This window comes from Telmatherina bonti, assembly GCF_933228915.1.
Source record: "Telmatherina bonti genome assembly, chromosome: 4".
NCBI classification, from domain to species: domain Eukaryota; kingdom Metazoa; phylum Chordata; class Actinopteri; order Atheriniformes; family Telmatherinidae; genus Telmatherina; species Telmatherina bonti.
The window spans coordinates 32,321,332-32,334,635 of record NC_136622.1 but is presented as its reverse complement, the minus strand read 5'-3'; the positions used below and the strand labels follow the sequence as shown (position 1 = coordinate 32,334,635).

The 13,304-nt window shown below is 38.2% G+C and overlaps 1 protein-coding gene across 1 annotated transcript; it reads right to left on the bottom strand.

Annotated features, from left to right (window-relative positions):
- Nucleotides 1–4,206: 4,206 nt before the first annotated feature.
- LOC306754559 (thyrotropin-releasing hormone receptor) lies at nucleotides 4,207–6,578 on the bottom strand (the record flags this gene model as incomplete). The annotated part of the gene is made up of 2 exons (XM_079238577.1): nucleotides 4,207–4,602; nucleotides 5,859–6,578. The coding sequence occupies 2 exons, from the start codon at nucleotides 6,576–6,578 to the stop codon at nucleotides 4,207–4,209; spliced, it is 1,116 nt and encodes a 371-aa protein (XP_079094703.1).
- Between the last annotated feature and the right edge of the window lie 6,726 nt (nucleotides 6,579–13,304).

Here is a 13,304-nt window from a genome sequence, read left to right as displayed (position 1 = left end):
ATAAATCGCAGATCTGAACTCTGAAAGAGTCTTTGTGGTTTATGCTGTCAGCATATGTTGCCATTTAGACTCGGGGGGGGGGCAAAACTGAACCTCGTAAATGTGCAAATGAGAAAACAGAGGACATTAAATGTAATTATTTAATGGAAATAATTCTTGATTTGTCCACATGAGGTTTAATTTTTAATATTTAAATCTAAACTTTTACAGGTCAGAGGCATCATTTGTTATGTTTTTTATATTTTTCTTTTTCTAAAAGAAAAAAGATTTTAAAAGGGACAGTGAGGTGAATCGACTGTCCTGCCTAAATTAGCCTAAAGCTGACTTTTTTCATCGGGTGTTGTTAGACAGTGTTGCTCGTTACCATAGGAACAGTAGAGCTTGCTAAAACACAACCAGCCTCGTTGCTACAGAAGTGGATGTTTACCTGCTTTCAGTATCTTTCAGTAATGGTAAATGCCAGCTTTTGTCACAGTAAAGGCAGCTTATAAAGCTTTCCACCAGCGTTTAGTCTGGTTTTATGCCATTGAAAGTCAGCATTTACTGCGACTATGAAGGCTTCTGAAACCACATAAACATACAGTTGCACCAGAGGCGGCGACCCGGATTCCACTGTGCGTCTTGTTATATGTACTTATTAGACAGCTTGAAACTGAAGGTTAGAGTTATCTTTTTAACAAGTAAACTATGTGCCATGAATTACTTCTGTTCATGTACTTCATGAAGTACGATGTGATTTCATATGTGTTGTTGGGGCTTTTTGATACACACCAACCACTGTTCTTGCAATAGGTGTTTGTAAAAGTTAGGCGGACTTCATGGTGGCATAGTGGTTAGCCCTGTGGCCTCACTGCTGGTTCGATCCTCGGCTGGGGCGAGGTTTGGACAGTGGCCTTTCTGTGTGGAGTTTGCATGTTCTCCCCATGTATGCATGGGTTCTCTCTGGGTACTCCGGCTTCTTCCCACCGTCCAAAGACATGCATGTTAGGTTAATTGGTTACTCGAAATTGCCCACAGGAGTGAGTGTGACTGGTTTCTATGAGGACTGTGAGCTGTCCAGGGTGTTCCCTTCCTTTCGCCCAAAGACTGCTGGGATAGGCTTCAGCTTCCCCACTACCCTTAATCAGACTAAGTGGTTAGGATAATGAGTGAAAAGTTAAACGTTACTTAATTTGAATATTATACATGATTTCAAAGTTAGATGGAAGAAATTCCTACACAACGTCCCTTTAAGTTTTTGTAAGTGGTATTTTAGAGCCAAAACAGCACAAATGATCTTTTTCAGGGCAAACATTTACAAGAGCAATGAGCTAAACTTCCCTTTCAATGATATTCTACAGTTTAAATGGATCACTTTTATATTTATTACTTTATTAATTTAAGTGGAGCTGAGCTTGGTGTGTATATGCAGGTGTGTCATGTCTACAGTCGGATGAAGCCAGATGTCTGTCTGACTGAGGAGGCAGAAACAAATCCTGATGGACAAGCTAAGCTAAGAGCTAGTCCAAATGGGGCCACAAGAGGAAATTTTTTCCAATTCGAAACAACTGAAACCTCAAAAATGTCATCATGGGATAAACAACTGCTTTATTGTGGGTTTTTAGAGTTATTAACTCAGTCATTACACATTTCTCTCAATGCCAGTGCTGCTGCACATCATCACAAAGTAGCTCTGCGTGTAACTGCAACTGGCAATTAAACCCGTCTGATCCCCAAACCAGTAAAAGTTGTTTGAAAAGCACTGACATGAAATAGGCAGTTCAGTCCTGGATACATCAGGCCAGCAGAAAGGAATCAGTTTAGTGGCTGCAGCAATGATCAGAGTTGTTAAAAGGGTGAGTTCTGGAATATCATCTCTAAATGGTACCCTTGTACTTTCACATTTGATGCAGTTGTACTGCAGGCATTTTGCATTAAGTTGCAAAAAAATGTTTTAAAAAAATTGGTCACGTGTGTTTCTCAACAACGCACGTTTCCATGCATGCGTTGAGAAAAAAAAGCATCTTTCTGCAATTGAAAGGTATAAAATAATGCAGTGCTTGCCAAAAGAATGAAAGCATTGGAATAAAAACCTAAAAAAAGATCAATTTTATGTTAAATAATGTGTCTGATTCACAAACAAACAGCTTTGTTCAGATGACGACATATCAACAAAAGTCTGTCTGGCCGCAAATGCATCGCATTAAGAGACAAGCTGTTAAAATTATGATCAGCGAGCAGGTATTTGAAACCTCGGGTGTCTCTGGAATCCCAAAAACCTCCAATTGTGCGTAAAGCTGTATTTATCCTTAATCAAGACTGACAAAGACAAACCTTTGTAATGGGCTCGGAATACATGAAGACTCATTTTAAGCAGTATTTACTGAAAAACTGGACGGAGATTTGGATGGTTGGTTGTTGGCTACCATGTCCAAAGTCGCCATGGTGGTGGTGGAGAAGCGTTTAAGGCTGGAATTATAGGGAGTGAGATAATAGACCCCTTAAGGGTGTCTGAAGGTGTCAAAATGACCTCTCAAGCAGTATCTAACTGATCATTTCCTGCCATTGACTGTCTGTGTAGCCAAATAACGTAACACAAAGCATCATCCCAAGTTGACCAAAACATTGAATCTCTGGCTGTTGCATGTAGAGAGGGAGAAAATGATGTGACCACCATCATCTCCTTACCTCAAGTTTGGTGAGAACCAGTGAAACATTAAGAAAAAAAAAAGATCTATAAGAATGGGCTGGCAGGAAACTTCTGAAATGCAACTTTGGGAGGAACTTCTTGTCTTTTCAGTGAAATCCAGGTAAAGTAAGAAAGTAAACATGGACCGCCATGTGAGACGGTTATTCTGGTGATGTCAAAAATGGGTTTCAGTGTTAACATGGAACCTGATCTATGAAAAATTTACTTTAGTTTCTAAAAGAAATTATGTTTTATGTAATGCAAAACGATTAAAACTGAAGAATTTCAGTAGTTTGCTGCATATTTAATGTTTTGAAATGTTTTGTTATGACTAATATAAAAAAAAAAGATTGATAAAAAAAAATGCTGTTTAATTCCAATAATCCTGTTCTGTCCAATAAAATCCATATTATTTCATACCATAAAATATTTTATGACTAATAACAAATATTAGCTGTAATTCAAACTGATTATAAGTGAACAGTAACAACATATGCATATTACTGTAAGAAACAGTATAGAAGCTGCTTTTGCTGCTTTTGTCTGTGTCACATTTAAATTAGATTTATTATCATTAAAATGAGGAGAAAATGGACTGTTTGTGGTGTGTATCATTGGTGCCTTTGAGAAGTGTGTTGTGTACAGTTTAGCCTGAACACATGAAAAGCACAAGTGCTCTCAAAAGACACAGCATATTGTAATAAAGGGTTTGTTACACAAAACTCACACTTGACAAGAATACTTAGCATAACGTCTGGACGTTGTCCAAAGAAACAAATAGAGAATTTGTAACTAAGCATCAGTAAAACCTGCATCACATAAAATGTCATTATTTCCACTCATTACTTCATTTAATATGTGCTAAAATGATAATCATAAAAACTTCAAATGCATGTATAAAAATCTGACATTTCCCTGCAGCATCCAAAGGCCGAGAAACAACACTTCACAACTTATTTTTCCAGCTTGGTGGATCACATGACAACTGCAGGTTTTCTTTACGTAACCACGTCACACTGCAGCAACTAGATATCAGCACATTGGCTACGTTGGATGCATGTGTGATTCAGCAAAATATGCAAGAGCAACAACAGAAAGCGAGAAAGACGTGACAGTAAGAAATAAAACAAGATTTGACATCACTGACTTTTAGTAGCTGGGGAGAGTTCAGAGAAGAGACAGGATACAAAACAACTGCTGAATTAGTCCTTGTTAGAAGGTGCAAAAGTGTAAAAATCAGGCATTCAGCAGTGCTGCTTTAAGTTGACACAATTCCACAACTAAACAGTTTGAAGATACCAAAGTTTGGCCTTGCATTGTGCACTATATTAACAGCATAGTAACAACAATGATGCAAAAGAACATCTACAGCACTACACAAGAAGTATCACACACATTTATCAAGGGAAATAGTTACATCTTTCAGTGAGTACTGGATAAGAAGGGAAAATAACAGGAACCTTACTAGTCGTTATAAGATCTGTATATACATATTCATCAACACAGTTTGATGAATCTGATGAAACCCAACCAAACTTTTATTTAGAAATGCTGAGTGTACTCGTGTCATCATCTGTTATATTAACCCTGCTGGTGGTTTTGCCGCTGATTTCTTCCTGCTCAGTGACCGGCTCATTGCTCCCGTGGGACGAATTTTTCATCACGCTGTAGTACACTGGCACACTGTACTCAGCCTCTCTGTGTCGCCAGCTGCACTTGCAGAGCTTCTTGAATGCAACCCGGAACTTCTGGGACATGAGGTTGTAAATGATGGGGTTGATGGCGCTGTTGGCATAGATGCACATCCGGCAGAAGAGGAGGAACCAGGTATTGTGGTACGGAGGGTCAATGAAGGAGTTGACGACCACAAGTGTTCGGTAAGGCATCCATAGCAAGGCAAAGAGGACAACCACCACAGCCAGCATCTTCGTTATCTGTTGCGACAGAGAGGGAAACTAATGACCAAGGAAAGAAACTGCAGCCAATTTACACCAACATACACAAAGTAAACACTTTTTAGGGATCCTTGAAGAAAATTTGTTCTCTAAAGCCGAACCTAAGAATGTCCAAAGGTAAATAGTAAGGGGCATGTGTTCATAATTCAAAGGGCAGGTCACAAACTGCATGTCTCTCTGCAAATGTGTTTTTTATCTACAAAGCATTAAACAGTTTATAATGTAGAGCAGAATAATGATAGAAAAAATAGATCAAAGAGTTAATTTCCCATTTTAACATTTGACAATTTAGCTTTAAACACAAAATACAGCTTTGGATTAGTTTTTTGTTTGTTTTAAGCCAATGTAAAAATAAAAAAAAGTCTGATTCATTAAGTAAATCACTGAAGTTATTGCATGAATCCTCATGCACTAACTGATGTACAGAGTCGCGCTACATCATCTGGACCAGCACAGATGTTCTTTTGCTGAGAAAATACTGATAAAGCAAACAACAGGCTGATGCAAGTGTCTTTTGAAGAGTGACATCTATATGATCTTTACTCAAACCATCACAAAATTTTTATGGTTTTGCTTGTTTTAGAGGGAAATATGTGCCCCTCCTTTGGCTAACTAGTGGTTAGCTTTTAGCTTTAGCTTGCAGAGTAGGGAACCTTTTCATTCTGGAATACACTTTCTTTTGCAACTGCTCATGGGTACTTTATGCAATTTATCTATTTAAAACGATAAATAATCTATTCAAATTTTGAATTCAATCCAAGTTGATTCCTCATCATTTGAATGGACTAGCAACCTGTCCAGGCTGTATGCTGCTTCTAGCTTAGTAGCGTCAGGAAAGTGATTTGTACATAAAAGAATCAATTTCTTCACATGAAGCTGGATGCATGGGTGGACAGATGGATGGTTTGTTTTAGATATAAAAATTTCCTCCTCTAAAAGCTCATTTGGGAGTAACTTTTAGCTTTAGCATGCTGATTAGAAAACTTTTGATACGTCAAAATGCTCTTACTGCTTTCTACTGCAACAGTTTATAGTTATTTCATGCAACCACACTTATAACAAAACATAACAAAATAAAAAATGCATTTAAATGTTGAAATCAACCCAAAGAGATTCCTTGGTATTGCATTTGTACTGGTGACCTGACCAGGGCGTACCCTGCCTCCAGTCCTCCCACAGTCCTGCATTGGAATAAGCAGGTATGTTTAATTAAAATCTATTTTTAATTACTGTACCTGTTTTCTTGCAGTAACTGCACCCTTACTGGCCTTGTTGGTGCTGTTGGAGTGACCCTGGTGCACAGATCCGCCTCCTGCTCGATCGCTCAGATGAGATGGCAGTGGGCTCATGAACAATATCCTAGCAATGAGCCCATACAACACAGTGGCTACGATGAGAGGGACCACGTAAAACAGCGTGAAATCCAGGAAGTAGATGGGCATGTACAGACTTCTGGACACACGATAGCCGCAGGTGACCACCACCCCATTGGCATAGACAGTTTCATTAGTGTCTACCAGAAAGAACCACATGGTGCAGTAGAGTGAGGTGAAGATCCAGACTCCAGCTATAATCCTCTTTGCCCGTGAAACTGTGCATATGAACTGTGCCTTTATGGAGTGACAAATAGCGATGTAGCGTTCAATAGTGAATGCTGTGATGGAGCAGGATGACACGTTGATGCCCAGGTATTGAAAATAGGTTATGCACAGGCATCCTGTGTAACCATATATCCAGAAGGCTACAACATCGGAGATGTTTGGCAGGCCTGCAGCCAGGAGAACAATAAGGTCTGCGACAGCCAAACTGACCAGGTAACAGTTAGTTGGAGTCACCATGTGTTTGGTGCGCAACACAACAAGCACCACCATGATATTCCCAGCAATCCCAACTCCACATATAAGCATTGTTAAAAATATTGTAATGACTTGCTCCTCAAGAGGGTTCAGCGGCATTTCTGTCAGATTTACAACCCGCGTGACATCCTGAAAAGTAGTTGTGTTGTTCAGTAGTTGCTCCATTACGTTCGAGTCCAGCGGGTACGATTCAGACAGTCTTCAAGGGCAAAAAACAAGAATCCTCAAGACAGAAAATGGAGAGAAACAGTTATTAGAAAAAGATTAAAGATAGAGTGTGAAATATTGCAAGGCATGATCCAAAATGACACAAATACTTTACAGGAATATACAGGAAAGTAATAGTGGAATCCATCGACTTGACACACCTAGGCTATTGTTCTATTATTTGATCAAATACAGCAAAGACTATTTAATTTAATAGTCAGCTCAGAATAAAGCCGCTTAGCTTGTCTTAAGCTGCTGTTTCAGAACGAGCATCAGTAGTTGCATTTCCATCATCCCAGAACTGCGCTGAACTTAAACATTGGAAATAAAAACTGGTAATAGAAACACCTACATTTAGGAAAACCTCTCAAATATCACTGAAAGGTTTTATTAAAAACAACGGCAGTAAGTTGCTGATGAGCTGCAGAACGTTGGAGTATATGTCTGAGTATTTAGCTGTTTAGTAGAAGCTAAATGCAGCTAGTTGAAGCTAATCGACTACAGACCAAAGCTAACAGGACTACTGGACACAATATTGGACACAATAAATGCATTTCCTATCATTCGTGTAAATATCAAAGAAACATAATTCTAAAATACAGATGGAAGCTTATTTTTGTGACTGCGTCATGTGACCTGTGGGAGGTTATAGGTTTAGCGCCTCTAGTGGCCAAAAAGTTACAGTGTATCTCTTTAGAGCTGTGTTTTTAACCACTGTGCCATGGGAGATCATCAGTTGTGCCATGAGAAATGATCCAGTTTTACCTAATTGGTCTGAAAAGCAGCTCTGTGTTCATTTTACAGGCCTCAGCCCAGGTGAAAGATCATAAAATTCCTTTTTCTTGTGTTTATCTGATTTGTTTTCAAGACACTTTGACAAGATGGGCTTTATATAAATAATATAAGCTTTAGAAAATTGTTTGTGGTGTGCCTTGAGATTTTTCCAGTGGGAAAAAGTGTACCTTGGCTCAAAAAAGGTTGAAAAACACTGCTTTAGCGCACTATGCTTTGTGTGAAATCCACAACATGACAAATTACAACTCCAAATCTAAAAAAGTAAGACACTGTGTAAGCCTTGATTAAAACTGGATGCAATTTTAAAATGTCGTAAACAATTTTTTTTATCCACTACAGAATATAAAAACTAAATAGATGTTGAAATTGAGATATTTTTATTCCTTATTAAGAAAGAAAAAAAACTCATTTTGAGTTTAATGGCAGCAACACATTTCAAGAGTTCTTAAAAAAATACTGTGTAGTACTTCTAAGAGAAGACTGTAAAGATCTGCAAGTTGAATAAACTGTTGTTGGACTTCAGGAGAGGAATTACATGTAAATCTTTTCTATCATAGCTGTATCACAGCTTCTATCATTTCATGATGAAATAGATTCTTTGTGTTGGTCTTGACTGCAGGCAGGTTAGTCCAGGATGATCTGAGAAAGAGTACTGTGCTTGCTTGCTCATTACTGAATCTTTACCCATCTTTACTTCTGAGAGACTCTGCCTCTCCAAGGTGCTCTTTTTATACTCTAGATGTTCATGACCTGTTGCCAGTTAACCTAGTTAATCGTATCATGCTCTTTCAGTTGTTCCTTTTTAGCCCCGCCCACATTTCCATTCATTCATGACCTCCCTTTTCTTTTTATTCTCTACTCCCCGGCTCTCTGTTTTTCCTGTGTGAGTGTGGTTTCATGGGCAATGCTTCCTACCTCCCCAGTTTACACACCTGAAAGTCCTGTGAAATCTTCCCACCTGTTTGCAGCTGGTCAGTCTTCCTGTGGATACTTAAGTCTGAATTTTTCTGCCAGTTGATGCCAGATTGTTTCACCGCTTAGTGGTAAGAAAGCGTGGCTCAGTAGTTTCTGAGATCCCGTTTTGAATAAGCCTCATCTGTTCCTGCACTGGAGTTACCAGTCCCTGTCTTTTAATTGGTGCCTCCTACCTTGTAGATCATGTGGAGATAGAAACTGAGAGAAAATTGCTGGACTGGACAAATACTCACCTTCCTGATCTGCCAATCTGCCTGCCTCCCTCTGTGTTTGATGTTTGCCTTCCTGGTGGATATTCATCCAGTTAATCTCAATCCCAATCTTTATAACCTCATTTCTGTGTGAAAGAAAAAAAAATTCCTTTTTTTCCCTTCAGCTCTGTATTTTGCAACACATCTGTCCTATTTCATAACAAAATGTCTCACTCAACATTCGATATGTTATCTTTATTCTGTTTTAAAGATTTCTTTTGGAGGTGGGGTTGTGCATAAATTGGAATACTTATGCATTTACCAGTTTTATATGACACAGCTAAAGTTAAGGTTTTTAGGATTTGGCAACATTTCCTTTTCAAGCAGGTAGAAGAAACTAAAGCGACTGCCAGAAAATAAACAAATTCTCTGTAATTTCTACACTACTAAAATAGTTATTATGACGTAGCTTGTGTGGATATTATATACTGGAAATAAGATGAAAAATCATGTTTCTCTAGGCTGCTTAAACATGGTTGGTTTTAATGATTCAACTCCATGTATGTTTGGCCACCATAGTCTCACCCTAGTGGGCAGCGTGTTTGTCTTGTTTAAAGGTACAGCGTATAACTAATTTAGCTTTTTATTAGCAAAATGCATGTAAAGCTGTCATAAATACAATTTTTACTAAAGTTTAATCACAATCGCATCCAAATGAAAGTGTTCTCATAGCTTAAAATCAGTTATTTATAAGTACATAGGTGGTGATGAACCCAACAGAAGGCTGTCATGTTGCATCGCCATCTTTGAAAATGGCAGCAGAAGAGAAACAAACTCATTAGCCTCACGCATTTTAACGGTGAATCCCTGGTTGTTGCGGGGGGTTGTACCAAAAGATTACCGTGTGTTTCTTTTAGAGATATTTTATGAGAGTTTTTCCTTTTGTTTAATAATTTATCTTAGCTGATTGGTCAAGGGGGGTGAGGGTTGATATCCTCTCTCTAGTCACACCATGAGATTAGCTATTAGCAGTAGCTTGGTACCAAAATACATGGAGGGCATGCTCATAACTTATCAGCATCAATAACTAAACAGAATTACATCTCATTCTGTATCTCATCACCTGATGGGACACTCCAGCTTGTGCTAGATGTTGACATTTTCACATTTGTGACTCTCTGAGGCTTCTGTAGTGGAAATAACGTGCTTAAGGCACAAGAGAGCACTACTCAGTTGTTTGCCATAAATTAGTGCTCCACTAAACGGGAGTAAATCTCACACTCTGGGGCTTTAAAGCACAGTGTCACAATCCATGGCTGTAAATTGGTAGTAAGGTGTTTTCTGTCCGTCAAAGTGCACATGACAAGCTGGCAATGGTAATAATCAATCTTAAACGGGTGACCTGCAATCATGTGTATATGTGTCAAGTCATATATTTTATAATATGTAGGTCTAACTCATATTACTTTTTACTTTAATGTTATTGGATCTGTTTTGGGAGGTTTATAAACTGTTTTTTAAGGGTGAAAAATGTGCAATCCATGCTGAATGAAACATGAAACACAAAACTGTCTTCTAATGTTTGAACCGACACATCCATCATCACTGAACTTTGTCAAAAAAAAGGGAGCTTGTCAATCGCTGAATTGTCTTTTTTTAAATAACAGTTTTGCTGTTGGACTCTCAGATGGCCCGTCTCGAAGAAATCTCACTTTAGATGAAATTGCTGAAAGCCGTAATAGTTTTTCTGAGACACCATAGTAATTTAGCAAAAAGCTTGACGTGCCTTGTTGAAAGCAACCCAGCTCTAAAGCAGTTTTTCTTCTTTTTCAGAGGTGTATAGACGATGCCCAGGCAAAGGAAGAACAGATTGCCTGGTCTAAATTGTGCATTTCTTTAAATTAAAAAACTGATTCTCTGTCGTGCTATGCCCCGACTTGCTCCTGTGCTCATGTCATGATTGTTAAAGGATTTCTAAGACTTTCGATATTTATTAGATTAAATGTTTTGAATATCATCAATGATGCTGGTTGTCGCTTTCAGCTACAAAATGTCAGAAACTGTCATTTTCATCACAGTTTTGCCTACAATGGAAGCTGTTTGTAAGTTCAAAGCCTTGTCAGATGTATCATGAATGAGCAAACATAATAGTTCCTCTCTGCACTTTGTGTTTCTTACTGACATTAGCTCCTCTCTAATGTGATGGAGAACTCGGGTCCTAGAAGATAGATTACCATTGAGTGACTGAAAACCAACAGTAGCTGTCATCTGCATTTTACTTTCATACTCAAGTCCTCATTTTTAAATAATTCATTGATTTATAAAAAAGAAAGAAAAGAAAAGAAATCAGAATAAATGTATAAATACTCTCCTGTTTCTCTAGTAAATACATATTTACAATGATACAGGTCAGAGAAATCTCGTTACGAGAGTGTGAATCATGATAAATATGTGGCTTACCATAAGTTGCAAGTGGCAGCTCTCACGCTGGCATATTCGCAGCTCTCAGGTGCAATCAACCAAGAAACACTGATGACTGCTCAGTCCTCCTCTAGAGTCGCTCTACTCATCCACATCTGTCTCTCTCTCCCTCTCTGTTCTCCCAGTCCATCTCTCCCTCCCATGCACACCACTCACCATCATATCCACACTTGTATAGTCTTCATGCTAGCAATCAATTTCCCCTTACCATCCAAGAAAACCTGTAATTACTGGGCAAACAGAGGAAGTAGCTTCCAATTCAACCACACTAGTGACTGGTTGCTAAATTGAAGCGGCACTGATTGTGAAGTATGATCTTATTTTTCCACATGCAGACATAATGTGGCAAACACTACTTATTGTTTGAGGAGGTAAATTTACAGAACTGAGGTCTCTTGTTTTGTTGAAAGTGAATATTTGGAATATTTTTTTTGTTCAGTTTCTTTTGGAAACTAACTTTACAGGTTGAAGGGTCTTGCTGCTTCAAAGCTCCTGGCAGACGGACTGTGTGTTTGATAGTGATACTGTTAATATCACTGGAGTTAATACTCTACAAAAAAAAAGGCCAGAGACATAAAAATTTATTGATGGTTAAATCAAAAGCAGATGGAAAAGCCTTTTAATCCTGTATGTTGTGAATACCAATGAAAAGTCTTGCATTTTCAAATGAAGAGGTCAAGTCTGCAGCCTGCTGATAACAAATACATAACAGCTTTGGAGAAGAAGAATTCCTCAGACACATTATTGAATGGTCATTGCTAGAACACTTTGCTGCATGCAAAGAAGTTTTTCCAACAGTGTGACCGCTGTTCAGCTGGATGCTATTATGTTTCTGCAGTTGTTAAAATCTTTCTTTTCTTCCTGCCTGCTTGTCGTTGTCAGATGTGAAGTTGTTGTGTCTTAAAACATGATGGAGCAGCTGTAAAATGAGGCCAATGGGATGTTGGACGGTTTATTTATACTTCAATGATAATTCATATGTTTGCAAAAGAAAAAGAATGAGATCACTGTCAGCTGCAGAGTTGTCACACACACACACACACACACACACACACACACACACACACACACACACACACACACACGCAGTAGTAACGTTAAACAAAGAAGAGATGGTTCAACAGCATTGTAATATTTTTACTTGGGCTGCTTCATTCTGAGAGAATTGTGATGTGGACACAAAGGAGTAAAAATAGATAATAAAGAAGTATTTAAATTTAGTCTGGGTCATGGTCCTAAAATAGACTCCCAGTGTCTCATGAGGATATTAAGGAGTGCACTGATATGTAAATGACTTCTACAGAGAAAGGATGTTCTTTTTTTATTTAATTTACTTAAAATAGGTTGTTGATTTATTGGATGTGCGCAAGAAACAGATTAAGTTAATAAATTTGATCCAGAAATGGTAAGACCCAATCTATTATTGTCCATTTCCTGTGTTGTGATCTGGTCAAAGCGCCACAGTGACATTTAGTGGTGATGAAAGGTATTAAAATGAAAATTAATTAAATCAACAAGGCAGGGACAATTCTTTTCTTCTTCTTCTTCTTCTTCTTTTTTTAAACTATCATGCTGTTTGCCTCGTAGCTGTAACAGAAAGAAACTGTTTTGAAGGCATGTTTCTGTCAAATGAAAACGGATGTAAATTTAGCAAATTTGCAGTGCATGAAACTAAACCACAGGTGTGAAGGCCTCAGTGGAGGGGCTGGTATGGGGACATGCTTTCAGAAATAAAGGTGTTGTGACAGTGACTCATGAACAGGATGTTCTATCATTAGCTCACATTTAGCTAAAGCAGAAACACAGCAAGAACGATGGATGACGGAAAACTGAGATGACAGAAAAACTGTGAGGTGCTTTTCTTAGTAAAGGTCAGCACAACATGCTCAGGATGCTCACAGTGCTTACGAAGCTGAATGTGAGCATGCTTAGATTTGCTGATTTGGCTTGAAAAGCAGTTATAATTTTTTTTTATTAGCTCAAAAGTTAATTGTATCTGCAGAGACCCTGCAGGTGACTGATACAACACAATGAACATTGAGCTAAAACATAAAGGACAGAAAATAACAATGAATAAAAAGAAGGCATCCAGCCAGTTTTTATTCCATTTTTGACTGAAATGTGGAACTAAATAAAGAATTATTACAATCCAGAACTAAAACAATTAACCCAAAAT